The 26839-nt window shown below is 45.1% G+C and overlaps 1 protein-coding gene across 4 annotated transcripts in view; it reads right to left on the reverse strand.

Moving 5' to 3' along the window:
- The window catches only part of BMP2K (BMP2 inducible kinase), a 402471-nt gene that overhangs the window by 49860 nt on the left and 325772 nt on the right, over nucleotides 1-26839 (reverse strand). For all 4 annotated transcript variants that reach the window (XM_029600312.1, XM_029600318.1, XM_029600326.1 and 1 more), the window contains one exon: nucleotides 24547-24704. In XM_029600312.1, the coding sequence (XP_029456172.1) occupies nucleotides 24547-24704 (158 nt within the window). The remainder of the gene's footprint in view (nucleotides 1-24546; nucleotides 24705-26839) is intronic.

The following is a 26839-nucleotide window of genomic DNA, read 5'->3' on the forward strand; positions in this document are numbered from 1 at the left end:
CTCCAAATTTACACAGATGAAAGATATTGCCCTAACTGGCTTACAATTGGCCTCTACCTATGAATCATTCAAAAAGCAGAGTTGCTTACCTGTAACAGGTGTTCTCCCAGGACAGCAGGATGTAGTCCTCACATATGGGTGACGTCACTGGACGGAGCCCTATCACGGAAAACTTTCTGTCAAAGTTTCTAGAAAGCTTTGACTGGCACACTGAGTGCACCGAGCATGCCATTATCCCTGTGTCCACAGGGGTCTCCCTTCAGTCTTGTTTGCAGCAAAAAGTACGAGCAAAAAATAAAATAAACAAACATTAGCGGACTCAACTCTGAGGGGTCGTGGGTGGGTTCCATGAGGACTACATCCTGCTGTCCTGGGAGAACACCTGTTACAGGTAAGCAACTCTGCTTTCTCCCAGGACAAGCAGGATGGTAGTCCTCACATATGGGTGATTAGCAGGCTACAGGCTGACTCGTATTATAACAGGCCAATAGCAGACAACACGTGCGGAGGCACAATAATTGGGGTGCTATTGGCAAAGATGAGGCAGCCTGACATCACAGCAGGTGGTTGTGGAAGGAGTTGGGGATTATCGTGGAAGAAAGCTTTCAAGACAGGTAGGCCAAAGGCAGAGTCTTGACAGACTTTCATTGAAAAGTAGAAGGAGGCTGCAAATGTGTGAAGATAACTACAAGTCACAGCATAGGAAATAGCGGCCACTGGTACAGAACAACAGTGTGATACTGATGTTGTCATGGACGTTATAGAATGTGCCTGTACTCACACTTAAGAGAGGAAGGCCTGGTGCGTCATAGCAGAATTCGATACAGTCTGCTAGTCAGTTGGAGAGAGTCTGTTTGCCCACTTGAACTCACAGCTTGTCTTTTGTCAAAGAAGGAAAGAGTTAGGTGTAATTCCTATGGAGTGTAGTGCGGTCTAGATAGAATGCAAGTGCACTCTTACAGTCCAATGAGTGGAAAACCTTCTCGCCCTGGTGAGAGAGAAGTATTGGGAAAAAGAGGGCAGAGTATATTCTGAGTAAGGTGAGAGGCTGCGTCTACTTTAAGAGGAATATGAGGGTGAGTAAGTAGGACCACTCGGTCACGGAGGAACGCAGGGTCGGGTGAGTATGCAACAAAGGTGTGTAACTAACTGACCCCTGTTGGCAGAAGTGATGACTATGAGGGAAAGAAGTTCCCATGCCAGACTGTTAAGTTATAGGAATGTAAAGGCTCGAACGGGGAACGTACGAGTCTTGTAAGCACTAAATGTAGGCCCCATTCCGTAACCAGTGAACATAGAGGCGGCTTAATCAGTGGATAATCCATGGTAAGCTGACTCAGAAGGAGTTGAACCGTTAATCGGGCATCCCCATTCCCAAGTGGTACGCTGAATTGGAACCAAGGTGTACCCATGCGGAGGATGTCTGGGAAGCAGAATTTGAGGGGGTAAGAGAAAAGGTGTAGAAAAAGGGGCTAATACCCTTTTGTATGCGCCATGTGGTAAATCATGCCATTTCGAATGGTAAGATTTACGTGTGGAAAGCTGTTGTGACACTACCAGTACCTGAGAACATCAGTGAGTCTGTGATATGAGACTGACTTGTGAACAGGCGAATTTGTTACTGGCGTGATAGGTTGAGAAGTATGGGAAAGCATACTTGTCGCGGTCAGGACGTGGGTCTGAGAAACAGTGAACCCCGACCTGTTGTAGCATAGTGAGAGTTTTAGCTATGAGAGGTGTTGAAAGAGACACATATAAGAGGCCTTTGTTTTAGAGCGAGCAAAGACGTCCATGGGAACGCATTCAGACATGCGTAGGGAGGAGAACCTGTCCATCGTATGGTTCGAGTCGGACGCAGAGGGCAAGGTCGGTTGACCTCAGCGCTAGAAGAATTTACTCGCTACACATGTAGTCAGAGACTATTTGAGAGGATGGAAACATCTATGGAGAAGGTCTGCTAGTGTGTTCGGTAAGTTTGTAAGATAAGTGGCCCGGGAATGCATGGAGTGTGCAAGGGCTGAAGGCTAGAGCTGCGCAGCTTCCTGGCAGAGCACAAGAGGTTGTGCTTGCTTGTGTGTTGGAATGCCACTATGCTGTCTGTCTGTTTGCACAAAGGTTTGTTGCAGAGGCAGTATTTTAAGGCATAAAAGGCATAACTCATGGCTCGAAGCTCCAGGAAGTTGATGTGAAACTCTGTATGGCATGGAATAGACGCATATTGGGTTGGGAAGATGTGGATTCGAACTCTTCAACCTTAAGTAAATGCGACCGTGACCAGGACCGTCTGAGGATTTGGTTCTAGATCGGTAATATGGATCAGGGATGAAAGCAGTTGAACAGCTTAGAGCCACTGATATTTGAAAATCCACTGAATTTTACTCATAGACAATCTGGGCATATGAGTAAAGTGGATAGTGAAAAAACCCCGTGGCCCATCAATGAAATAATTGAGGGGTTGAGGTTAAGTTGCATGCACACAGAAACATCTAGGAATTTGACAGGATGTCTGCGCAGTTGTTGGGCAAGAAGTTCGTTGCGATTGTAGTGTCCAGAACTGCTCCATATGGGATTCCCAGTAGTTAAATAGCAATCCCATGTAGCAGATTTATAGTGAATCATGGAGAATTTAGAGCTCCTTGCTTGAATTGACTTCTATTAGGCAGTTGTCTATGCAAGGAAAAGCGTGAATGATGTTTTACTCCATAGCAAAACAGCAGTCACTGCTAGGCATTTGGTGAAATACACAAGTTGTTGAAGCTAGTGCGAATGGCAGAACTTGGCATTGCAATGTTGTTGACTCACTATGAAGCACATAGAAAGACTAGAGGAGAGAGGCAACCCACTTACTGCGGTAAGGGAAGCACGGTGACGAGAGACATCATTTTACCTGTACTTTCTGAAGAAAGTTGATGACATTTCTGAGGTCCAGAATGGGCGGAGATCATCTGCTTTCTTATTGAAAGAAGGAATAGTGGGATTAAAACCTCCCCCCCCCCATGCCTTATAGCTTCCGGGGGACTGTACCCCAAGCCCTGGTACTAAGTGGGATGGCCGCTCTGATATCCGGCAAGGTTGAGAGACCAGGAGGCTGTCCAACTGGCGGAGCTGATGTAATCTGGATATCAGCTGGTCTCCCACTGGAATGGGAGCAGTAAAAGTCTTACCCGCATCTCTGTCTGCTGTGCAAGAAAACGTCGAGAGCTGTTGCCAGGTCTCGAGGTGAGCTTGCAATTGAGGCAGTGTCTGCTGGATCTTGTGTCTAGCAGATCAGCTAATGTATCTGGGACTTCGGGCCATAATTAGGAACCAGAAGCCCGAGTATTATCAAGCACGGAGTCCTGTTGCTGACAATGGGAGGATGTCTCGATGCAATCCCAAATTATTGGTAGAAAGGTTCTCTTGGTGTTGTGTCAAACATAGCTGGCAAAAGCGATATTTTATTTATTTATTTATTTATTTATGTAATTTTATATACCGGCAACCGTTTGCACATCGTGCCGGTTTACAGATAACTTACAACAATGGATATATAGGCAAAGCCTTTACAAGGAACTGTGTCTAACATGCGCTCAGGAACAGAGCAAATAACTAGCAAACTTGTGGAGGGAGGGGTAGGGGTGGTCGAGACAGGGGAGGGGGCGGGGGGAGGGTGAACACAGGTACAAAAGGAGTAATATGTACAGGGGTCGAGAGATTATTGACATATACATAGGTTATATACAAAATTGTATAAGCATGTAGTAAATCAGTATTTGAGATGAAAAGATGGGTACGGTAGAGCTATGTGTCATATATTATGTGCTAGAGGTCAGGTGTGGGGTTTGTAATTCCTTAGAGGGTGTGGGAGTAGGTCCAGTGGAGGGGGTGTTAGTACGGGAAGGTGGTAGGGTTAAGGTGTTAGTAGGTAAAGATGATGATTGGGGGTATGCTTGGAGGAAGAGCCAGGTTTTGAGTTTCTTTTTGAAGGTGGGTGTGGAGGTTTCAATGCGTAGGTCAAGAGGCATGGAATTCCAGAGGGAAGGGCCTGCGAGGGAGAGGGCCCTGTTGGTGGTGGAGATGAGTCTAGTGGATTTTGTGGAAGGAGGGATAAGAGTTCCACGGAGAGAGGAGCGGGTAGGTCTTGTGGAGGTACGAAGGGTGAAGGGTGGGTTTAGCCAGTTGTAGTGTTCGTTAATTATGCTTTTGTGGATGAGGGTAAGGGTTTTGTATAAAATTCGTGAGTGGATAGGAAGCCAGTGGAGGTTAAAGAGGGTGGGAGTGATATGGTCTTTCTTTTTGGAATTGGTGAGGATGCGTGCAGTAGCGTTTTGAAGGAGTTGTAGAGGCTTGATGTAGGTAGCAGGGAGTCCCAGTAGGAGTGCGTTACAGTAATCAATTTTTGAGAAAATTATAGATTGGAGTACTGTGCGGAAGTCAGAGAAGTAGAGGAGGGGTTTGAGTTTTTTGAGGGTTTGTAGTTTAAAGTAGCAGCTGCTAAGGATGGATTTGATATATGGTTTGAAGGTTAGTTGGTTGTCAAGTATGACACCTAGGTTTCTAGTATCAGAGAGAAAGTTAGAGGGTTGGAGGGTGGAGGGGGAGGGTGTGGGGGCATGTCTAGAGGAGATGAGGAGGAGTTCAGTTTTTTGCGGGTTGAGGGCTAGGTGCATGTCAGTGAGGAGTTGGTTTATGGAAGCGAGAATAGTGTTCCATTTTTGGAGAGCAGAATTAGTGAAAGGAATGAGGATCTGCACATCATCTGCGTAGATGAAGTGTGTAATCCCAAGGTTGGAGAGGAGGTTTGTAAGGGGGAGCATGTAGATGTTAAACAAGGTGGAAGAGAGGGAGGATCCTTGGGGGACGCCACAGTTGAGATTAATAGGGGGGGAGGTGAAGTTGTCGGTGAGGACTGTGTAGGTGCGGTTTTGGAGGAAGGATTTTATCCAGGAGAGAGCAGTACCTGAAATTCCTATACCGATGAGTGTGTTGATGAGGATGTTGTGATCTACAGTGTCAAAGGCAGCGGATATATCTAGCATAGCGATGAGAAAGGAGTTACCAGCATCCATTCCTTTGATGATGGTGTCGGTAAGGGAGAGGAGTAGGGATTCAGTGCTGAGGAGCTTTCGGAAGCCATATTGTGTGGGTGGGAGTATGTTGGATTGTTCTAGGTAGTCGGAAAGACGGGAGTTTACTAGTTTTTCAATGATTTTGGAGAGGAAAGGGAGGTTGGAGATGGGACGGAGATTGGAAAGGTTGGAGGGGTCAAGGGAGGGTTTTTTTTAAGATGGGTTTGACCACGGCTTGTTTCAGGGAGATAGGTACTAGGCCGTGTTCCAGGGAGCAGTTAACGATTTTGGAGAGTGAAGTGGCTATGGTTTTGGGAATAGTGAGGAGTAGTTTAGTGGGGATGGTTTCTGAGGGGTGAGAGGAGGGTCTCATCTTTTTTAAAATGTTTTCTATTTCTAGAGATGAGGAGGGTTCAAAAGAGGAGAGGGTGGTGGGTGTATGAGGGGTGGGGGGTGATGTAACTGGTGAGGAGGGAGTTTTTGGTGTTAGGGGTAAATTTAGCGGTGATGTTGGAAATTTTGTCCTTAAAGAACATGGCAATTTCGTTGCATCGGGTTTGTGTGGAGGGGACTTGGGATGTGGACACGTTGGGTTTGGTGAGATTTGAAACTAGGGTGAATAATGCTTTAGGGTTGAATTGGAGGTGGTGAATTTTCTTGGCATAGTATTCTTTTTTTGTTGTTTGAATGGCGTTTCTATAAGCATGCATGAGTTGGTAATAGATGGTTTTTGTGGCGGTAGTGGGATGTTTGCGCCAGTGTCTTTCTGCTGCTCTAAGCTGGATTTTTTGGGTTTTAAGTGTCTGGGTGTACCAGGGTTTTTTGGATGATTTGGTTTGTGTGATTGTTTTGTGAATGATTGGGCATAGATTGTTGGCGATTTTCTGTGTTGTTTCTGTCCAGGAGGATATAGCCCGGTCTGCTGTCTCCAGGTCAAGTTGATTTGCGATGTTGGAGCAGGCGGTAGTGAGGGTATCTATAGAGCAGGTTTTACGATATTGGAAGGATTTAGGCTGGGAAGGAGAGGAGGTCGGTGAGGTTTGTAGAGAGAGGGTAGTGTTAATGATGGAGTGGTCAGACCAGGGGACGGGGAGGCATGTGGGGGAGCGGATGACGTTGATGAGTGCGTTGGTGAAAATGAGGTCAAGGGTATGACCTGCTTTGTGGGTAGGGGAGTGGATAAGTTGGGTAAGGCCCATGGCGTCTAACGATGAAATGAAGGCTTCGCATGATGGGGATTGTGGGGTGGAGTCGACATGCAGGTTAAAGTCGCCAAGGAGAATCGTGGGGATGTCGGGGAGAGAGGGAGACGGTGAGGAATTTGATAAGGGGGGAGGGGTCTTTTTCTAGTAGACCAGGGGGGGGTATATATAAGGCAGATTTGTAGTGATTGCGACTTGAAGAGGCCTACTTCGTATTGGTTGGGAATATTGCAGGTATGTGAGGTGAGCTTGAGTTCTTTTTTTGCTAGGAGGAGTAAGCCCCCTCCTCTTTTCTTTTTTCGTGGGATGGAGAAAATGTCATAGGTTTCAGAAGGTAGTTGGTTGATGAGAGGAGTGTCGCAGGGTTTGAACCAGGTTTCAGTTACTGCAAAGATTTCTGGTTTGGAGTCAGTTAGAATATCATGGAGAAGGTGTGTTTTTTGTTTTAGGGATTGGGCGTTAATGAGTAGCAGAGAAATGAGAGAAATGGTGAGGGCTTGCGAGGTGGGAGATATGGGAATAGAGGTCAGCCGCCTTTTTTGAGGGTTATGTTGGTTGTAGGGGGGGAAGGTTAGTTTAAGGGGGTGTCCGGGCGGGTGATTGGGGGGATAGCAGTAAGTGTGTGGGGGCATTATTGTGAGAGGGGCTAGTGGAGGTGTATTAGGGAGAAGGACAGGTTGTGAGATGTAGGCACCGTAGTGCGGTTAGACAGATTAAAGCAATGGTAGCAGATCAATGTAGGAGCATGCACTGTAAATACAGATGAACAGATTAAGGTGGTTTAACAAGCAATAATACGGTTCTTAGAGGAGATACAACCTAGAATCTTCCGAAACCATGTGGCCCGATTTAGCGACCAAGTCTCGATGAGATTGTTGCTGAAGCGGGATTAGAGTACTTACCGTCCTTCGAGGTGGATCGCATAAGGACGAGTCTGTGAATATCGATGGCTCCATGGATTTCAGGAGGCATCGAGGACAGCCCTAAGGATGTAAACGTCCGGCTCAACTCTGTAAGCTGGTATGGTAGCGCAGCTACAGAGGAGACAGGCTAGGCACTTCCACATTATTTTGTGGTGGCTCAGTACCCGGTACCAGTGGGGAATGCCTCGGTGCCTCGGAGCACAGGACTCATGAACCTGGGCCTGCTTCGCAACTGGTTCAATGGACATGGAAGCCGGTGCGGAATAAGTATCCCTCGGAGCTCGGCCCGGTCATTCTCCAGCACAGAGGAACTGCCACCGATGTGCGGAACAGTGGCAGTGGCAGTAGCGATATCTCAGCCCGGTCATTCTCCAGTACAGAGTAAGATGCCACTAATGTCCTGGATTGTGTTGGTGGTGGATGGTCACCGTGCTAGTGATTACAATTGCCACGGTGCTCAGCCCAGTCTTTCCCCAGTGCAGAGGTGGATGCCCTCACTGTCCTGGATGGCGAGTGATGACGGACTGTCACCATGCCTGCACTGCTCCTGGCACTGTGTAGTGCCCTAGGATGATACAGGGCTTTGGTTAAGAACCCGAAGTATGGAGCATTTTGTTTAGTCGAGGCACTGTGTTTAGGTGCTCCGGTAATATCGAGGGCATCGAAGGCATCGACATGGGCATCGAAGGAATTCATGGAGGGATCAGTGTCATCGATGTAAACATCAATGGCACCGACAGAATCGATGGAGGCACAGACGGTATTGATGGGGGCATCGACCGCAATGAAGGCACCGAAGGAATTGATGGAGGCCTGGATGGGATGAGAGCATCAATGGCCTTGACAGCGGCCCTGGCGGCAACAGTAACTGTGGACGTCCTTATCACTCTAGCCCCAATAATCCGGTGGAGGATCGCAGTAGGACACTCGCAGGCTTTGTGGGGCTAACTGAGGATGAAAACATAGGGAGAAGGGAGGCCGCAATTTGGTTGGTAAGCCGGGGAAACCGTTAGTGAGGTGACTGGAACTGACCGAAAAACAGGGCATAGTACTCACTGAGCATCAATTAAATGTACGCAAAGGGAGACCCGTGTGGGGAAAAATTATTTGTGAAGTATAACTTCAAGTGTTTCCATGAGGAAAAGTTGTGAGAAATTTCTCACAGAACTCCTGAAAGCGATACTAACGGCAGCGTGGAAAAAAGAGACTGAAGGGAGACCCATGTGGACACAGGGATAATGGCATGCTCAGTGCACTTAGTGTACCAGTCAAAGCTTTCTAGAAATGTTGACAGAAAGTTTTCCGTAATAGGGTTCCATCCAGTGACATCACCCATATGTGAAGACTACCATCCTGCTTGTCCTGGAAGAAAGGTCAGCTTTTCTGGATAAAAGACTCCCTAATTCCAGTACCATTAGTCAGACTATGAATCTGAAGGAAAGCTGTGAAAATGAAGACCAAAGAGTATTCTAATGAAATTAAAGTTATGGACAAGCAAAAGATAGGAAAAGGCTATTAAAATATCCAAGTGCTTGGATATCCCAGTGAGCACTGTTGGATCAACTATGAGGAAATGGAAGCTGCATCATATCACCAAGACACTGCCTAAATAAGAATGTCCCTCAAAATTCAGCATCAAAGCAAGGAGCATCAGGGGGAAATAGCTAATAGCCTCATCAACATTAATTTGTGTGTGATGAGTGCTATTAGCTACATGCTCGGCTGGACATGCATTTTGGCGCACTAACCCCTGTTTTGCATCGGGGTTATGGATGTGCATTCTAAACATGCATCCAATTGTGTGTTGAGCCATGCACTGTGGTCAGTGCATGATATTGCATCGGCCCACTTGAATTTGAATGCTATCAAGTAATTCTGGTTGCCACACTTAAAGAGATATATCAGAACTAGACAAAGTACAGAGAAGGGCAACAAAAATGATTATGGGGATGGATCAGCTCCCTTTTGAAGAAAGGCTAAACGGTTTGGAGCTCTTCAGCTTGAAGAAGAGATGACTTAAAAAGGAATAGGATATGCATTTATAAAATTGTGTGTGATATTGAACAAGTTAATAGGGAATGATTTTTTAAAATCTCATAGTAAATGATGACATATAAAGATCAAACGGTTCATCCAGTCTCCCAGACAAGGTGATTAGGATTGTAACTGTCACTTTGTTTAGATTATCGCCTGGGTTTTGTGTTCAAGGTTGTAACTGCTGCTCCATGCAAGTTGCCTACATTCAGAAAAGTTACATTTTACTCCAGCGCTTCATTTCTATCCTTTTGCCACTAGGAACCCTCTGTTTAACCCATGCCTTATTTATTATATTTAAAAATATTTATGAATCGCTTTCCTGATTTCAGCAAATCTTCCAAAGCGATGTATAAAATTAAAACATAATACAATAAATAAAACACCATATAACAATCAAATACTAGGACTAGAGGATACTTCCTGAAACTAAAAGATAGCAGATTTAAAATAAAATGTAAGAAAGTATTTCTTCGGTTATTGCATAATTAAGCCATGGAACTTGTTGCCAGAAAATGTGGCAAAGGCTAGTAGTATTGCAGAGTTTAAAAAAAGGTTTGGAGAAGTTTCTGGAGGTTAGATCTATAAATAATTACTAGCCAGTCAGCCTTATAATTCTACAAACATATCTGTATTGTTTTTGGTTGTGTTTTGATTATTGTACAGCACTTTGTCTTATGTAGTGCTATAAAAAAATGTACATAATTCTAAAAAGTGAATAAAGGACAAAAAACTGGCTAGCAATGAAGTCAAGAGATAAGTTCATAGTTTGAAGTATTTAGTTTATACTGTTTTACAACAACTTACATATTTGGCACCACCTCTAAATGCATCCATTAAACGCCTTTGGAAGCTATGTTGGGATATATCCTTTAGATCAACAAGTCTAAGGCAATCGCTCAACCTTTTTTATATCAGGACACACCTGAGACATGATGCTCACATGCATGTCACACTGAACACATGACCATCATCAGATTAAATATAAACATATACTCTGCATCTACAGGAATCCCCAGCTTTCTAACAATGGACGCAGAGCAGAACTAAGGAAAACAAAATTATCAGGTAATCAATTTTTCCATTTCCTAGCATGTAGTTAGATGGATTCAGGACCAGTGTAATATACCAAAGCTAATCCCAAACAAGGTGGGAGGCTGCTTGCGATCCAGTCAATACCACATGTGCAAAGGCTGTGTCCTCCCAGGCCTGCACATCCAGATGATAAAACCTGGAAAAAGTAAAATGGAGGACCACGTCACATCTCTGCAGATATCGATGGGAGACAGCAATCTAACCTCCATCCATGACACTGCCTGCGGCCTAGTGGAATGAGCCCTAAACACAATAGGCAACAGCTTTTCAGCAAGCACAAACGCAGCCATGGCCACCTCCTTAATCCAGCAAGCTTTTGTAGCCCACGAAATTATCTTGCTTCCTTCCATCATGAAGGACAAACAGGCTATCTGTCTTGCAGAAAGGTTCAGAAACCACCAGATACTGCACGACAAGTCTCTTGACATCCAAAGAACGTAGAAGGAGATACTCCTCCACGTCCCTGACCTTATCTAGGGACTGCAAGGAAATGGACTGATTCAAATGAAATTCAGAGACCACTTTAGGCAAAAAGGATGGAACAGTAATGCAGCTGTAATGCCCCTGGAGTCACCCGAAGGAACAGCTCTCGGCAAGACAAGGCCTGCAGCTTGGAAATCCAACACTCAGAGCATATAGTCACCAGGAACACTGTCTTCAAAATCAATAACTACAAGGAAAGGCTATGCAGCTGTTGGAATGTAGGGCCCACCAAAAAAATCCAGCACCAAATTAAGACTCCACAAGGAAACCGGTAACCTCAAGGGAGGCCGAAGATGCTTCACTCCCTTCAAAAAAACGGGCCACATCAGGATGAAACGATAAAGAAACACCATTCACTGGGCCTCTGAAACAGGCAAGAGCCACAACCCGTACCTTCCAGGAATTAAGGGCCAATCCTTTATTCAACCCATCCTGCAAAAAATCCAGAATGAGCGGGATCTTAACTGAATGAGGAAGAATGCCACGCTCCTCGCACCAGGCCTCAAACATTCTCCAAAACCGCACATAGGCTAAGGAAGTGGAGAACTTCCAAGCGTGGAGTAAGCTGGCTATCACCACAGAAGAATATCCAGGCTTCAACAGGCGAGCTCTCTTCAGGGCCAAACCGTAAGACACAACCAAGTTGGATTCTCATGAAGAACTGGTCCCAGTTGCAACAGATCCATGTGCGATGGAAGACAAAGAGGGGTCTCCATCAGGAGTCTTCGGAGATCTGTATATCACAGACGCCTGGGCCGGTCTGGTGCCTCTAGGAGTACCTGCTCCCTGTGGCTTTCAATCTTGCAAATTATCCTGCCCAACAAGGGCCACAGAGGAAAGGCATCAAGCAACTCATCTTCCAGCCATCTCTGTATGAGAGCATCTATGCCCAGGGAGCACTGATCTCTCCTGTGACTGAAAAAGCGAGGAACCTTCATACTGCAAGAAGTCACCAGCAAGTCTAGGAACAGAAGGCCCCCTTGATCCACTATCAGCTGAAACGTCTCAGCTGACAACACCCATTCTCCTGGGTCTAGACTCTCCCTGCTGAGAAAGTCTGCTCTTATGTTGTCTTTTCCTGTAATGTGAGAGGCCAAGATCATCTGCAGATGTCCTTCCGCCCATTCCATAAGTTGGTCTATTTCCCACAACACTTGTTGGCTCTTGGTTCCTCCCTGGCGATTGATGAGGGCCACCGTCGCATTGTCTGACATCACATGGACTTCTTGATCTTGCAGCCTGTGGCTGAATTGCAAGCATGCCAACCGTACCGCCTGAGCTTCCAGGCGATTGATGTTCCAAAGGGACTCTTCGGCATTCCAATGTCCTTGGGCCGCCAGCTCCTGAAAGTGAGCTCTCCAACCCTGGAGACTCACAACTGTCATGAGCACCATCCACTTTGGGAAGCAGAAAACTTCCCTCTCTCAGATGAGCCTCCTGCAACCACCACTGGAGGCAAGAGCAGATTTCTATTGGCAAGTGGAACCAAACCGAATAGTCCTAAGACTATAGGTTCCAATGAGATAGCAGTGAGTGCTGAAGAGGATGCATATGCGCCCTTGCCCACAGTACCACCTCCAGGGTTGTGGCCATCAAACCGAGCACCTGTAGGTAGCACCACACTGTCAGGCATATAGTGTGCACCAACTGACGCACCTGGGGCATCAATTTCTGAATCTGAATGTCCAGCAGGAAAACGTTGTCCTGCTTTGTGTCTAACCGAACACCCAGATACTCCAACAGATGGCTGAAGACTGCTCTTGGCCAAGTGCACCACCCAACCAAGCTCCTGCAACAAGGAGATAAACTTGTTGATCTCCAGGCAGTTCTCTTCCTGAGACTTGGCTCAAAACAGCCAGTCGTCCAAGTATGAGTGCACTAGGATCCCATCTCTTCTCAATTCCACCACTGCTGCTACCACCATAACTTGGAAAATGTTCTGGGGGCGGTGGCTAGACCAAAAGATAGTGCCCGAAACTGTTAATGGTGCCCCAACACCGCAAAACTCTGAAAAAGTTGGTGCTCCAAATGGATGGGAATATGAAGGTAAGCCTCAGACATATCCAGGGAGGTCAAAAATCCCTCTGACGGTACAGTGATGATCACAGAGTGTAAGGTTTCCATGCAAAAATGAGTCACCCTCAAATGACTGTTGACAATTTTGAGATCCAGCACAGGACGAAAGGAACTCTCCTTCTTGGGCACAACAAATTAAATGGAATATTGCCCCATAATTTCTTGAGACATAGGCACAGGAACCACAGGCCCTCAGCCTGAGGAGCCTTAGAAGCGTAGACTCCACTGCCTGCTTCTTCTGCAGGGAGAGGCAAGGAGACATGAACATGTCCCAAGGAATATTGCAAAATTCCAGCACATATCCCTCTCATATCACCTCCAGGACCCACTGATCCAATGTGATCTCAACCCACCTCTGATAAAACAGAGAGAGGCATCCCCCTATCTCTTGTTCTCGAAGATGGGTTGGCAAACCTTCATTGAGAAGCTTAGGACTATCCGCCACCCGAGCCTGCTCCTTTCTTTGGCTGTCTGTGACGAAAGGACTGAGACCTACTGAAAGACTGAATCCTCTGAAAGGTCAACCCCTCTGTAGGGACGAAGCCACTTGGAATCCCGGAGACGACCCCTCATAGCAAAGGGGTGCTGCAATTGCTTCTTATCCTCTAGCAACCGCAGAGCTGGAGATTCGCCCCACATACTGGCCAACTTCTCCAACTCACTCCCAAACAAGATCGAGTCTTTAAAAGGCATTTTCTAGGTTTGGAGGCTGTGTCAGTTGACCAATTTCGCCTCCATAGTTGACACCTAGTTATTATCACTGAAGCCACTCCTCTAACCGAGTTATGGACCAAACCGCAGCCTGCATCTACTGAAAAGGTGGAAGATTGCTCTGGAACTCACATCAGAATCATCAACTTTCAGAGAGAAGCAGGCAAGAATATGCCACAACAACGAAACAGGAAGCTATCTGTAAAGACATCGCCACTACTTCAAAGGCATGTTTAAGGAAAGTCTCAATCCGTCTATCATGCATATCCTTCAAGGATGCCCCTCCCTCCATGGGGATAGCTGTCCACTTAGAGACGGCACAGACCAGCACATCTACTCTGGGAAGACGTAAACGCTCTCTCACAGCTGGATCCAGAGGGTACAGGCCTTCCAATGTCTCACCCCCTTTGAAATTTGCCTCAGAGGTGTCTCCTTCAAGATCAGTCAATTCCTGAATGGCGTCCATAACAGAGAAACTTCCATCTCCTGTGAAGGAGCCAGTCAAGGCAGTACCAAGGTCTGGCGTACCTCCAGACAAACCATAATCAGACCATCTTCAGGATGGCAGGAGGCTTTATGCAACAAAACCAAAATAGGATTCTTCTTAGGCTCCGACATGGAATCTGTACCTGGGACATTCAGCATTTTCAGGGTCTGGGAAATCTAAGAAAGAATCATAACATGCTCAAATACAGTTCCAGTCCTGGAGGAATTTCCCCATCTTCCAGGGAACCAGGATCTGCCTTATCAATGCCATCCGGGTTCCTGTCGGGAATACCCATAGTGAACCGAGGCATGCCCCAGCGCCGAACCATAGGACTGGAAGAGGGAGGGGCTGCCGGATGAGGGTCCGACCTGACAGGATTAGGCGAAGTGGAGGACTGTGCCTGAAGAAAGGCTTGTAAACCTTGAATAAACACCACCCAAGAAAATGCAGCTGGATCCAGGCCAAATTCAGACGGAACTGGAGTGGGGCTCACTGAACTGCCATCTCCTGTGAAGGAGCCAGTCAAAGGAGTACCAAGATCTGGCATACCTCCAGACAAATCCATAACCAGACCATCAGGATGGGAGGATCCAGGCTTAGCGAGCCAAACTTAAGCGTCCAAACAGTGCCGACACGTTAAGAGGACAGGTCAAGCTGAGAAGCCAAATATGACAGGCAACACAGAGAAAGGTGCTTAGGTTTCTTGTTTACCAGCACCATAAGCAGCGGTGAATGTGTCTCCAAATGGCTAGTGCTGAAAAATTTATGTGCACAAAAATTAGGCGCCTCAAAAATAAACGCCACAAAACCATTAGCACTACTTAAGCACCAAAGCTTGAGCATATCACCACGCTAAAAACCTGTGCACACAAGAGGCGCACCCAAAACTGGGTGCACAACGCATGCACAGAGCCAACGCACTGTGCATACCGTCCTGTAGAGGGCACTAAAGATCACACAGAAGCACGTGAAAATGTCGCTGTGGCCTACCACACAGTTCACAGGCAAAAGCCTCACTGCAGGGCCTAGCACCCTAGGGCCGCCTAGTTCCCCTAACCCCAATGGGAGTGGGAATGAACATGGGAACAGCACACCGAGGACGAAGACCAGAGAAGTCCTAAAAACCCCTCTAATTGTCTGGTTCTGAAGGTAAAATTACTTTTTTTTTAAACCTTACTTGAGCCCAGCACTTATCAGCTGAGTATAGACACGGATGCGGGGGATGAAGGCATCTGCTGTCATCACCGCACTCGGCCTCCTGCACCCACTACCTTTAAACTGTACAATCAGCTAAATCCATGCCGGGCATACCAGCTACTGGTCAAGGCACACATTTGAGGGACCAAAGAAATCACATCAGGAATTCTCAACTGGGAGGGTCCAATTAGTATCTCTACAGGAGAGCGGGACTTTTCGTTCTCAATTTAAAATTCTCCTTCCAAAATCTGAAGCAATCCCCATAGGGAGATGCACGTCTATCTGCTGGAGACGGATAATACTGTCAGACTGGGGTCACTGTAAGAGTATATATACTGTGACGTCAGCTTGCTCAGTCTCTATCTGCTGGCGGGGGAGCATAACCCACTGGTCCTGAGTCCATCTGTCCACACACTAGGAAAATGTAATTCTTGGCAGATGTTTTTGAACTTCAGTACTTGAGATATGAAAATTATACAAGCTATTTTGATTAAGATTTTTCACCTCTACAGCCAGCTTCAATTGAAATTCTCTTAGCTTGCCTTCTCAGTGTTTTACACTTAACTTGACAATGCTTACACATTTTCCTAGGTTTCTTTAGATGGATCCTTCTTCCAATTTTTGAAAGTTTTTTTTTGGCTAAAATAGCCTTTTTCACCTCACTTTTTAACCATGTTGGTAATAGTTTTGCCTTCCTTCCATCTTTCTTAATGCCAGGAATGCATCTGGACTGCACTTCTAAAATTGTACTTTTAAACAATGTCCACACCTGTTGTGCACTTTTAACAATTTTAGAAGTGCAGTGGTCCAACATGGTTAAAAAGGGAGGTGGTCCAACATGGTTAAAAAGGGAGGTGAAAAAGTCTATTTTAGCCAAAAAACTTTCAAAAATTGGAAGAAGGATCCATCTGAAGAAACTAGGAAAACGTATAAGCACCTTTCAGTTTTTTTCTATTTTCCACATTTTATCAAAGTTTCCCTTTTGAAAATTAGTGTTAGAGCTGTAGATTTACATATGTCCCCCAACCAGTCGTCAGTTCAAATTTGATCATGTTATGATCACTATTGCCAAGTGGCCCTGCCACCATTAACTCTCTCACCAAACTCTGCATGCAACTAAGAATTAAACCTAAAATAGCTCTCTCGCTCGTTGGTTCCTGGACCAATTGCTCCATGAAGCAGTCGTTTATTCCATCCAGGAAATTTATGCCTCTAGCACGTCCTGATGTTACATTTACCCAGTCAATATTGGGGTAATTGAAATCTACTATACAGAAACAGTTAATGATTAACGTGCAACGAACCACACTTGTCTCACAAAAAGACGTCGCAAAAACCAAAAATTTTTTTTAATTTTTATGTGCATAGAATTTATCTAGAAATGTGGACCATCATACCACCCTTGGTTGATTCAGGCGGTAAGCCACGCTTTCAACCACAACGGGTCACATTTAATCATCGGTCCAATAAAGTCTTTTGAATTACTTCAATTCACTATTTTATTAAATTTACTCTTTTTATCTTTTTTTGTCCATTTATGATAAAATATTTTTGACGATGTTAGGATAAATATATTTGAAGCGGAATTTCCTTACTTGTGCGGAGCGCCGCCGCGCTTCCAAACCTTTGTCTTCAATACTGCCGTGCTTTATAGGCGAAGATTTCCGATTGAGGGTGCTCATATAACTAAGAGCTCCTGTAGTCCCACATTTCTAGATAAATTCTATGCACATAAAAATTAAAAAAAAATTTTGGTTTTTGCGACGTCTTTTTGTGAGGTAATTGAAGTCTCCCATTACTGCACTGCCAAATTGGTTAACTTATGTGATTTCTCTTAGCATGTTATCTGTCTTATCATTTTGGCCAGGTGGACAGTAGTATATTCCTATCACTATACTCTTACCCAACACATAAGAAAATTATTCCTTACCTGCTAATTTTCGTTCCTGTAATACCATGGATCATTCCAGACGGTGGGTTATGTTCCATGTCCAGCAGATGGAGTCAGAACACAAAATTCCCAGGGGAGGACCCATATAACCATGCCTCCCCTGTAACAGCTCTCAGTAACTAGACTAACAAAGCCCAAAAGAGAGAGACTAAAAACAGAGGGATCAAGTAATCAAAGAAGGAATTGAAATAACCACTGTCCAAATAAACAGCAACTAAATTCTGAACAGTGAACTTGCGAACAGCAGTGCGTGAACAAAAAAGACGCGCAGTATTCGAAATACAGAGTAAAAGATTGTTAAGACAGGTAGGCAGGGATGTCCCACAAGCAAACCCCCAAACCAAGGGAGGGTGTCTGGAATGATCCATGGTATTACAGGAACAAAAATTAGCAGGTAAGGAATAATTTTCTTTTCCCTGTACATACCAGGATCATTCCAGACGGTGGGATGTACCAAAGCTTTCCCATCACGGGTGGGCCGCAGACAGCCCTGCTCGTATTACCTTGTCTCCAAGCTGACCGCCCGACGGAGCACAGACGTCCAGGCGATAATGTCGCGCAAAAGTATGGATCGACTTCCAGGTGGCCGCCCTATAAATCTCCTGAGTGGAGACGGAGGAGCTCTCCGCCCAAGATGTCGCCTGGGCTCGAAGAGAATGAGCCTTGACAACCAGCGGAGGGGACTTACCTACGCCAAGGTACGCCGCTATGATTGCTCCCCTTCAAGCACCGCGCTACAGATTGTTTGGAGGCCATGCAACCCTTCCGGGGTCCGGACCAGAGGATAAACAGATGATCGGAGAGCCGAAAATCATTAGTCACCTCCACATAGCGTATCAGAGACCGCCATACATCCAGTCTACGCAGGTCTCCAGACTCAGAAGAGGCAAAAGATGGTAATTCCACCGATTGGTTGAGGTGGAATGCCGAAACCACTTTAGGGAGATAAGAAGGAACCGTCCTCAGCGAAACCCCTTCAGGCGTGAAACGAAGGTATGGTTCACGACAGGATAGGGCCTGCAGCTCGGAAATACGTCTTGCTGAACTGATTGCCACGAGAAAAATGGTCTTGAGAGTGACGTCCTTGATGGTAGCCGAGCTTAGAGGTTTGAACGGCGAACCACAGAGGACTCGGAGCACCAGATTCAGATTCCACGATGGACAAGGTGGGCGAATCGGAGGCTTCAAGAGTTTCACTCCTTTAAGGAAACGAGAGACGTCCGGATGCGAGGACAGAAACTCCTTATTTCCACTGCGAAGAAAAGCCCCCAAGGCCGCCACCTGAACCTGAAGAGAATTGTAAGCAAGACCCAAATCTAAACCTGCCTGCAAGAAGGAAAGGACTTGTGGCACTGAGGCCTGCATGGTAAGAATGTCATTCGCTCCACACCAATCCTCAAAGACCTTCCAGACTCGAACAGAGGTAACAGAGGTGGACATCTTACGTGCTTTCAGTAGCGTTGAAATAACCGGCTCCGGATAACCGCGCCTCCTCAACTGACGCCTCTCAAAAGCCAGGCCGCAAGACAGAAGCGATCTGCCTCCTTGAAAAATATTGGTCCCTGGCGTAGAAGACGTGGCAGCTGACCGAGACGAAGGGGACCCTCCACCGTCAAATTGCGCAGATCCGCGAACCACGGTCGTCGGGGCCACTCTGGCGCCACAAGGATCACCGGCCCTTGGTGTGCCTCTATCCTGCGGATGACCTTGCCCACGAGGGGCCACAGTGGGAAAACATATAGGAGACAGTGGCGCGGCCAGGGCAGGACCAGCGCGTCCACGCCCTCGGCGCCGCGCTCCCGCCTGCAGCTGAAGAAGCGGGCGGCCTTTGCATTTCCGGCGGTTGCCATTAGGTCTACGTGCGGTGTCCCCCATCGCCGTACTATTATCTGCATCGCCTGCTGCGAGAGCTCCCACTCTCCGGGATCCAAGTTTTCTCGGCTGAGGAAGTCCGCCTGTACGTTGTCCACTCCCGCTATATGCGAGGCCACTAGTCGGAGGTGAAGCTCTGCCCACTCCATCAATTTGTTGGTTTCCAGAGAGACCAACCGACTTCTCGTGCCTCCCTGGCGATTGATGTATGCCACTGTAGTCGCATTGTCCGATAGCACCCTGACTGCTTGATGGCGTACTATGGGGAAGAAACCCTGTAACGCCAGACGGACCACCCTGGTCTCCAAGCGGTTGATGGGCCACTTCGACTGTTCCTCCGTCCATCGACCCTGGATTGAGCTGTCCCGACAGACCGCTCCCCAGCCTGTGAGGCTGGCGTCCGTGGTGATAATCACCCAATCCGGGTCCTCCAGCGACACCCCCAGCGCTAGGTGCTGCAGTTCTAGCCACCAATGGAGACTGATGAAGGTTCCTCTCGGAATCGGAAGGATTGCCTGGAAATCTCTAGACACCGGCTGCCACCGGGAGAGTAGGGATTCTCTGCAGAGGCCTCAGATGCGCAAATGCCCAAGGAATCAGATCGATGGTCGAGGCCATGGTCCCCAGTACCTGCAGGTAGTCCCAGGCAGTGGGCGTCTCTAGCGCCATAAATCCTTGAATCTGCTGACGCAGAGAATGAGCTCCCGCGTTGAGAGGGATCTGGGCCTGGCGCTTCCTTCCCACGCGGTCTGCAGCTCGAACGTCCTTGTTAGTAGCTGGCGCACATTCCCCCTCGGGGAAACAGCCTGAGCACAGACCCTCTTCAGAAAATAATCCGGCCCTGTCGGAGCCCTCACAAGGCGCCGCTGACTGCATCGCCGCAGGGAGAGAGAGGGGGGGGGGCTCTACAGGTGGCTCGCGCCTAAAATGAGCGCCGACCCAGCAACGGACGCTTGCCGCGGTCCCCCACCGACCTGAAGAAGAACTGACGGGGAATTACCCTCCCGACAGCAAGCGGCCCCGGGGAATGGTGCTTCGCGGGGCCGCAGGTCGGGACGTCGGTCGCTCCCCAAAAGGGAGGGGGGAAAACCTGGGTCAGGAGGGAGAGGCCGCCGCTACCGACTTTCACCTCAGAGAGCCGAACGGAGTCCAAAAAATTGCAGTCTTCTGCTGAAAAAGAAGATGAAACAAAAATACACTTACCCCAACTGAGCCCTCAGTGAGGAAAATGAGAAAAGAAAGAAAGAAAACAGGCAACAGCCTGTCAGCAAGTCACCAGGCTAGAGAGCGATGAGCCAGCACCAGCGGAGAGCTCTCCCCCTGCTGTAAGAGGAGCCTTAGCAAAGTGACCTAAACTGTAAATTTAAAACTTCCTTTTTTTTTTTTTTTTTTTAAACTTGATCCCCCTGAGGAGGTAGCCCTAAGCTAACAAGCTGGGGACCACAAGTCCCCTGCTCACATCTGCTGGAGTCAGAACGTTACTGAGAGCTGTTACAGGGGAGGCGTGGTTATATGGGTCCTCCCCTGGGAATTTTGTGTTCTGACTCCATCTGCTGGACATGGAACATAACCCACCGTCTGGAATGGTCCTGGTATGTAGAGGGAAATGGGTTTTCTACCCATATAGATTCTACTGAGCATTTAGTCTCTTGTATGACCTTTATCCTGTTGGACTCTACACCTTCCCGGACATAAAGTGCCATATCCCCACCAAGTTGATTCTCCCTATCATTGCAATATAATTTGTACCCTGATATAGCATTGTCCCATTGGTTATCCTCCTTCCACCAGGTCTCTGAGATGCTAATTATGTCTATCACTGTTATACACTAATGGGTAGATTTTTAAAAAACATTTCGTGCGTGGAAAACGGGAGTTATATGCGTGGCTGGGTCTTGCATGCGCTGTGTGCATCTTCATAGGGGCCCAGCCATGCGCGTAACCCCCGTTACGCGCAGAAGTGCCGGGCCAAATGAAAGGGGCAGCCAGTATAGCGGACATTTGCCGCTGTACCGAGCAAGGGATCGCCAAGGTGCACATGTTGCTACTGTTCCAAAGGAGCAGTAAGAAACAAAATAGAAACTAAAAAAGGTAGGACAAAGTTTAGAGGATGAGGAGGAGAGGGGAAGGGTAAGAGGTTAGGTAGGGGAGTAGGGAAGTGCCTTTTCCAGTCTGCTCCTTAACTGGAGTGGACTGGGAGGGAACTGGGAAAAGGGACCATCGTGTCGCTGTGCCTAAATTAAAAATTTACACCCTCCCCCCCCCCACGTGAGAAGAGTCCCAGGCCGCACGCACAAGAGCGTGTGGATGTTAAAATCCGCCACGCATGTGCGCGCACGCCCCTCATTTTATAAACACATGCACGCTAATGTGCGCATTATAAAATAGCTGTGTCTATGTGTGTGCGCTGGGAAGCGTGTGCACATGAACGCACGCACGTAAGTTTAAAATTCTACTTCTAACTCTCCCATCTTACTTCTTAGACTTCTGGCATTGGCAAACAGACATTTCAAAGTGCTTTTTTTGTTTGTATTAACAACCTGCTTTTCAGTTGATAGGGATAATTTGGAACTCTTTAGCTCAGGCGATTCTTTACTTATAGGCACATGGACTTTTGTTTTTATAAAAAACCTCTGTAGGAAAGCCCTGTAGAGCAGCTGCAGTTCCACAGCTCCTATCACTGCCCGAAAGGAAAGATCAGAATATGTAGCTGCAATAATCAAGTAACTTCCCTAAACTTTTTCCCCCCATACCACCTTCTTTATTTAAATAATGAATGTCACTTTTTCTACCAGATATCACTTTGCAAAAAATTGCTTTGGTTTACTCAAACATGTGTTAGTTTATATAATATGCATAGCACTCTTACACCATTTTGAGTCTAGTTTTACCTGCATTTTCAGATTTCCTCCCTCCTTTTTCATACTAGTTCAGCTTCACATTTGTACATTGTATGTTTTCTATGTGCATACAAACTCTTTTACATATATACTGCTCATGTATTCAAAAAGCACACATTCAAGGAGATCCTCAAGAACACAGGCATATCAAAGAGACAGTGTTAGGATGCTATACTGTTATACTGGCAAACAGGACTTATTCAAATGGATTACTTATAGCACTAGCTTGCACTACTAGATACAATCATTTCCAATCCACAGAAACTAACGTACACACAGCTCACATCCCTGTTTCACAGCAAGCACATATCAGGTGATTGGTACAGTGGACAAATTCAATGGGTTCTGCGATGATGCCAATATATTACAGCAGTGTGTTTGTATTTAAGATGCAATTCCAATGGGTAGATGTGAAAGAATGGATCCATATATATATTGTGCTGTGAAGGAAGTGAGACGTGAATACAGTAAATGTTATGTCGTTGAGTGTTTACATGGAATGGTGGAGATTTCTCCTACATTCCCTGGTTATTTCCATTTCTTCATCTTTCTACAGGCTCGAAACAGCTGTGCAATTCCATCCCCACTGGTGCACCAAAGAAATTGAATGCTAATTTGGCCTCTTAAAAAAACAAAATACTTCTGTGTGAACCACACTGTAAACTTTCCTATGTTGATACCTGCCAAGGGCCAGAAGTACAAACAGGTTTACCCATTGTGTCAATGAAAAAATACTTAGTACATCTGATCAAAAGTATGCAATATGCATAGGCCTTTTTTATTTAATAATCTGTGTCACTTTCCTAACTCTGGTATAAGCACACTATTTCCTTATAAATGCAAACAGTTTAAGAAAGATTTTTATTTTTATTTATCCTTGTTTCTCCATTAACTTATGGAATTGGGCTATATAAGTGCTTTTAAATGTATCTGAACATAGTAGCATGCTGGAAAGCAATTTAAGCTCTTTTCTTTAGTTTGATCAGACATAACTGTAAGGAGAATGCTTGGAGCACTTCCTCTGTCCAGTTCCAGATGCAGATGTCAGGAGAGTGACTATCATATCCAAAATGGATGAGGCTCATGCACACACTAATGAAGTTAATAACCTTGTGAAATTGACCTAAAAAAACCAAGCTTTATTTGGTTTTCCTGTGACACACCAAGTGTGTCACAGGAAAACCAAATATTTTTTTAAAACAAAGAGCTTGAATATATTTGCAAACTTCATCTTGCTTCATGAAAATTTTTCAGAATCTCAAAAGTTGTATGACTCAAGTCTTAACTATATTGAAAGGCTAACTTTAAAAGGAAAAGCACAAAACTTCAGAATATAAAGAATGGCCATTCCTTAAAAGATACAAAGTTTTTTTTATAGCAAATAAAATGGAACTTTTTTCTGGTAGAGACCTGTTTTGCAGTTTGTTCCTTGTTAAAACTTTGGTAGATAAGATTAGGACCAATTCAACTTTCAATACATTTTACACCAGTTATATTCAACTTGATTCTAAAAGGTTGTGTGTGTCTTTCAGAGGCTGGCTGTTTATACCATAGAACTTGTTGATAAATTTTAGAGGGTATTTAATATTTAAATATTTTAGGGTAAAATGGTGACAAATTTAGCTCTAAATCTAGACTTGCTGAAGTGGCAGAGACACAAAAGGTTGGTCTACTATAACCTTGAGCTCATTAGATGCAAGCATCTCTCTGCTTCCTCTTTCTAAATACTTGATAAACAAAGTTATCTGTCGGAGTTTTAACAAATTTTTAGGTCCTGGTGTTTTGCTGAGCTAAGAACATTATGTCAATATCATTTACTCTTAAGCTCTCTAGCTTGTTCTGTAGCATAATAGTTTTAGAAAAGAGAACAAATGATTTTACCTCAGACTTATGTTTGATAATATTTTCTGACCACTGATGTGTGTAAAATGGTTGAAGAGAGGAAGACAAAATAATTCCAAGTACAAAAAACATTGAGATTTCTGACTTAAAGAGGAAAAACGTTTATTTGACTATTGCCATGTCAATGAACAAGAAAGCAGCCCTTACAGTAGCTACTCATCAAAAGGACATTACAAAACATTAACATAATGTAACTGATTGATTGTTCTTTCAGGCATTTTCAAAGGGCATCTAAGATCCGCAGAGTCCTAAATTCAAGTGTGTGCGCAAAAACAGAGCTGCAAACAACTAGCAATGTAAGCATCTAAGATTCAGCTCCATTTAGATGTTATTTCTTAGTTATTTTAATAAGACAATTTGCTGAAATCTTGGCATTCACAGATAAGCAGGTTTTTACAATTAAAAGCAACATTGCTATTTACCATCATCTTAGTTTTAACAGTTGCAATTGTGGAACAGAAGAAGTTCATTGCACACAGTATATTTCAATAAGGAGAAGAAAGTTGAAAAAAATTGGATCTAAACTTTGCCCTCTAACGCTCAGAAAGAATTTTCTGTACAACACAGAATGTGTGGCCCTCAATCCAGAGTCTTTGGCACTGATGACTGCAACTAAAGAGCTCTCATTTACTGCGAAGCGAAATAAGCCTTCAAGTGCCCCTTACTTGATCTTAGAAGGTCAAACTCCCTGTCCAGTAGCTCCTCTTCAGTCAACTTGGAAAAATTATCCTCTCCAAATGGGTTCCAGCATGACATATCAGGTGGGTTACTGATGTTCTGCTTGGGGAAATTGGGAATAGCTTCTGTATCAGGAATGACAGACCTAGAAAGTCAGTAAAGTGGGGAAAAAATAGAGACATACAAAAACAAATTAGCATTGTCCTATATGACAATAGGCTAGGGGATACCTTATTGTGCTTGTAAAACAAAAACAGAAGCCCAGGAAATTTATAAATTCAAATGCAAAAGCTTTCCAGATATTCTTCAAAATTGTCTTAAATAAATTATTGTGGTTATCAGTACAGATCAAGAATAAGTCAGCTGTATATTTTATAATCTATAAAGCAATGTAATCATACAACTGCAACCAGAAAAAATGAGTATTTTCTGCTTTGCTGTCAGCAAGTGCTACATTTTCTTGGACTTATTTCATGAACTCACAAATGCTATGGAAGATTATACCTATTAACTAGATCTGAATCATGCATGAGGAGATATTACTGCAATGTCTTATTTTGTTTACATCAGAGGGATAAAAAAACCCCACACCTGTAAGCTTAACAGGTTACATGGGATCCACTTTTAGGTTTCACTTAGGAAAAAAAAAATATATATATACACACCAAAAAAACACAAACTCCAATAGGAGAAGGAAAAAAGCACAAACTATACAAAATCAAATATAAAAAATTCACGTTTAATACAATCCTTTATTAAAAAATAACCACATTTAAACATACCCCTTATTGGACACATTATTCCCCACTGATAATTAAATTTAGTACAAATCTAAGAAAGGTAGACCCACTAGTCTAATCTACTGCTAATCTTTAGCAGTAGATTAGACTAGTTTGGAAAGCATAGTATCAGATCAAGTGAATACAGAATGTAGTATCACACTTAATGAAACATCACTTATACTGATAAATGTAACAAACAATACACACACACACACATATCAAAAATAGAAGGTGGTACAATTTTCCATAGAAATAAATTCGAGAAAAATGGGTCATGGTATGAAATTGGAGGAAGGGAGTGAGGTTCAAGGGAAATAGGAGGAAATACATCTTTCCTGTGTGTGTGGTATGTGCCTAGAATAAGCTACCAGTGGAGGTAGTGAAGGCCAGTACCATGACAGAATTTAGGCATGGTTGGGACAGACTCAAAAGGCACTGATAAAAATGTTTGGGGTTTAGGTATGAAAACTTAAATGCTCAGCTGCTCAGAATGGTAGAGGACCAAAAAGAGATGATCAAATAAACTTGGATAAGGAGCAATATTTTCAGCCAGTCAAGTAGGAAGATACTCTTAGCTACAGTAGTATAGGTAAGGATTAGCAAGGTTAATGGGTAAGCCAAATAGCCTTTATCTGCTGACTTTAACTAATGCTACTTATATATGGTGACTTAGTAGTTTTCTCTCATATATCTTTTATATTTATTGGAATTTATTACAAACACACTGTAATCCTACCCACTGGCATTTATTCACCTTCCTCTTTATGTAACTAACCCCTTCCAGTTTTCCCCTTTTTAACTTCCTCCTCCTTCCCTACCTTTCATGTTTCTGCATTCTTGAAAAGCAAGTTTGCTTACCGTAAACGGTGTTTTCAGTAGACAGGATGAATTAGCCATGCTGACTTGCCTGCCTCCCTGGACAGTCTTCACTTCACGCTTCGCAGACACGCTTTGGAATAGATTGAGGAGAAGATGGTGCCGTGCAGGAAAGGATGTGCAGCCATACACAGAGCAAAGCTCTGTCAGCTTGGTTAAGCTCCGCCCAGCTGTCCCCAGAAGGACTTCCCCAGACAGCATTGCTAAGGGTGGGTCAGCATGGCTAATTCATCCATCTACTGAAAACACCGTTTATGGTAAGCAAACTTGGTTTCCCCCCCCTCCCCCCGCAGATAAGTAGGCTGAATAAGCCATGCTATCTGGGAGTCCCCAGCTGAAAGTTGTAAGCGCAACAAGATGTGTCCTTGTTGGAACACTCGTAGTTCCCAAGGATGAGTGAGCCTCAGCTTCACCTGGTCCCGCGCCATGGACAGTCTTCCTACTGGTTTTCCGCTGTTTGCTGGTCAAGACAGTAATGGGAAGTGGATTGGAACCTCGCGTAGATGGGCTACTGATGCTGCCATTATTCTGACCAGTTTGCCAAAGTCGCATCAAGTAAGAGTCTAATCTTTTACTGTACCAGTACTGAATGCATTGCGAAATCCAAGTCAAGAGTGTTCTC

Source organism: Rhinatrema bivittatum, chromosome 1 (genome assembly GCF_901001135.1).
Source record: "Rhinatrema bivittatum chromosome 1, aRhiBiv1.1, whole genome shotgun sequence".
Lineage (NCBI taxonomy): Eukaryota > Metazoa > Chordata > Amphibia > Gymnophiona > Rhinatrematidae > Rhinatrema > Rhinatrema bivittatum.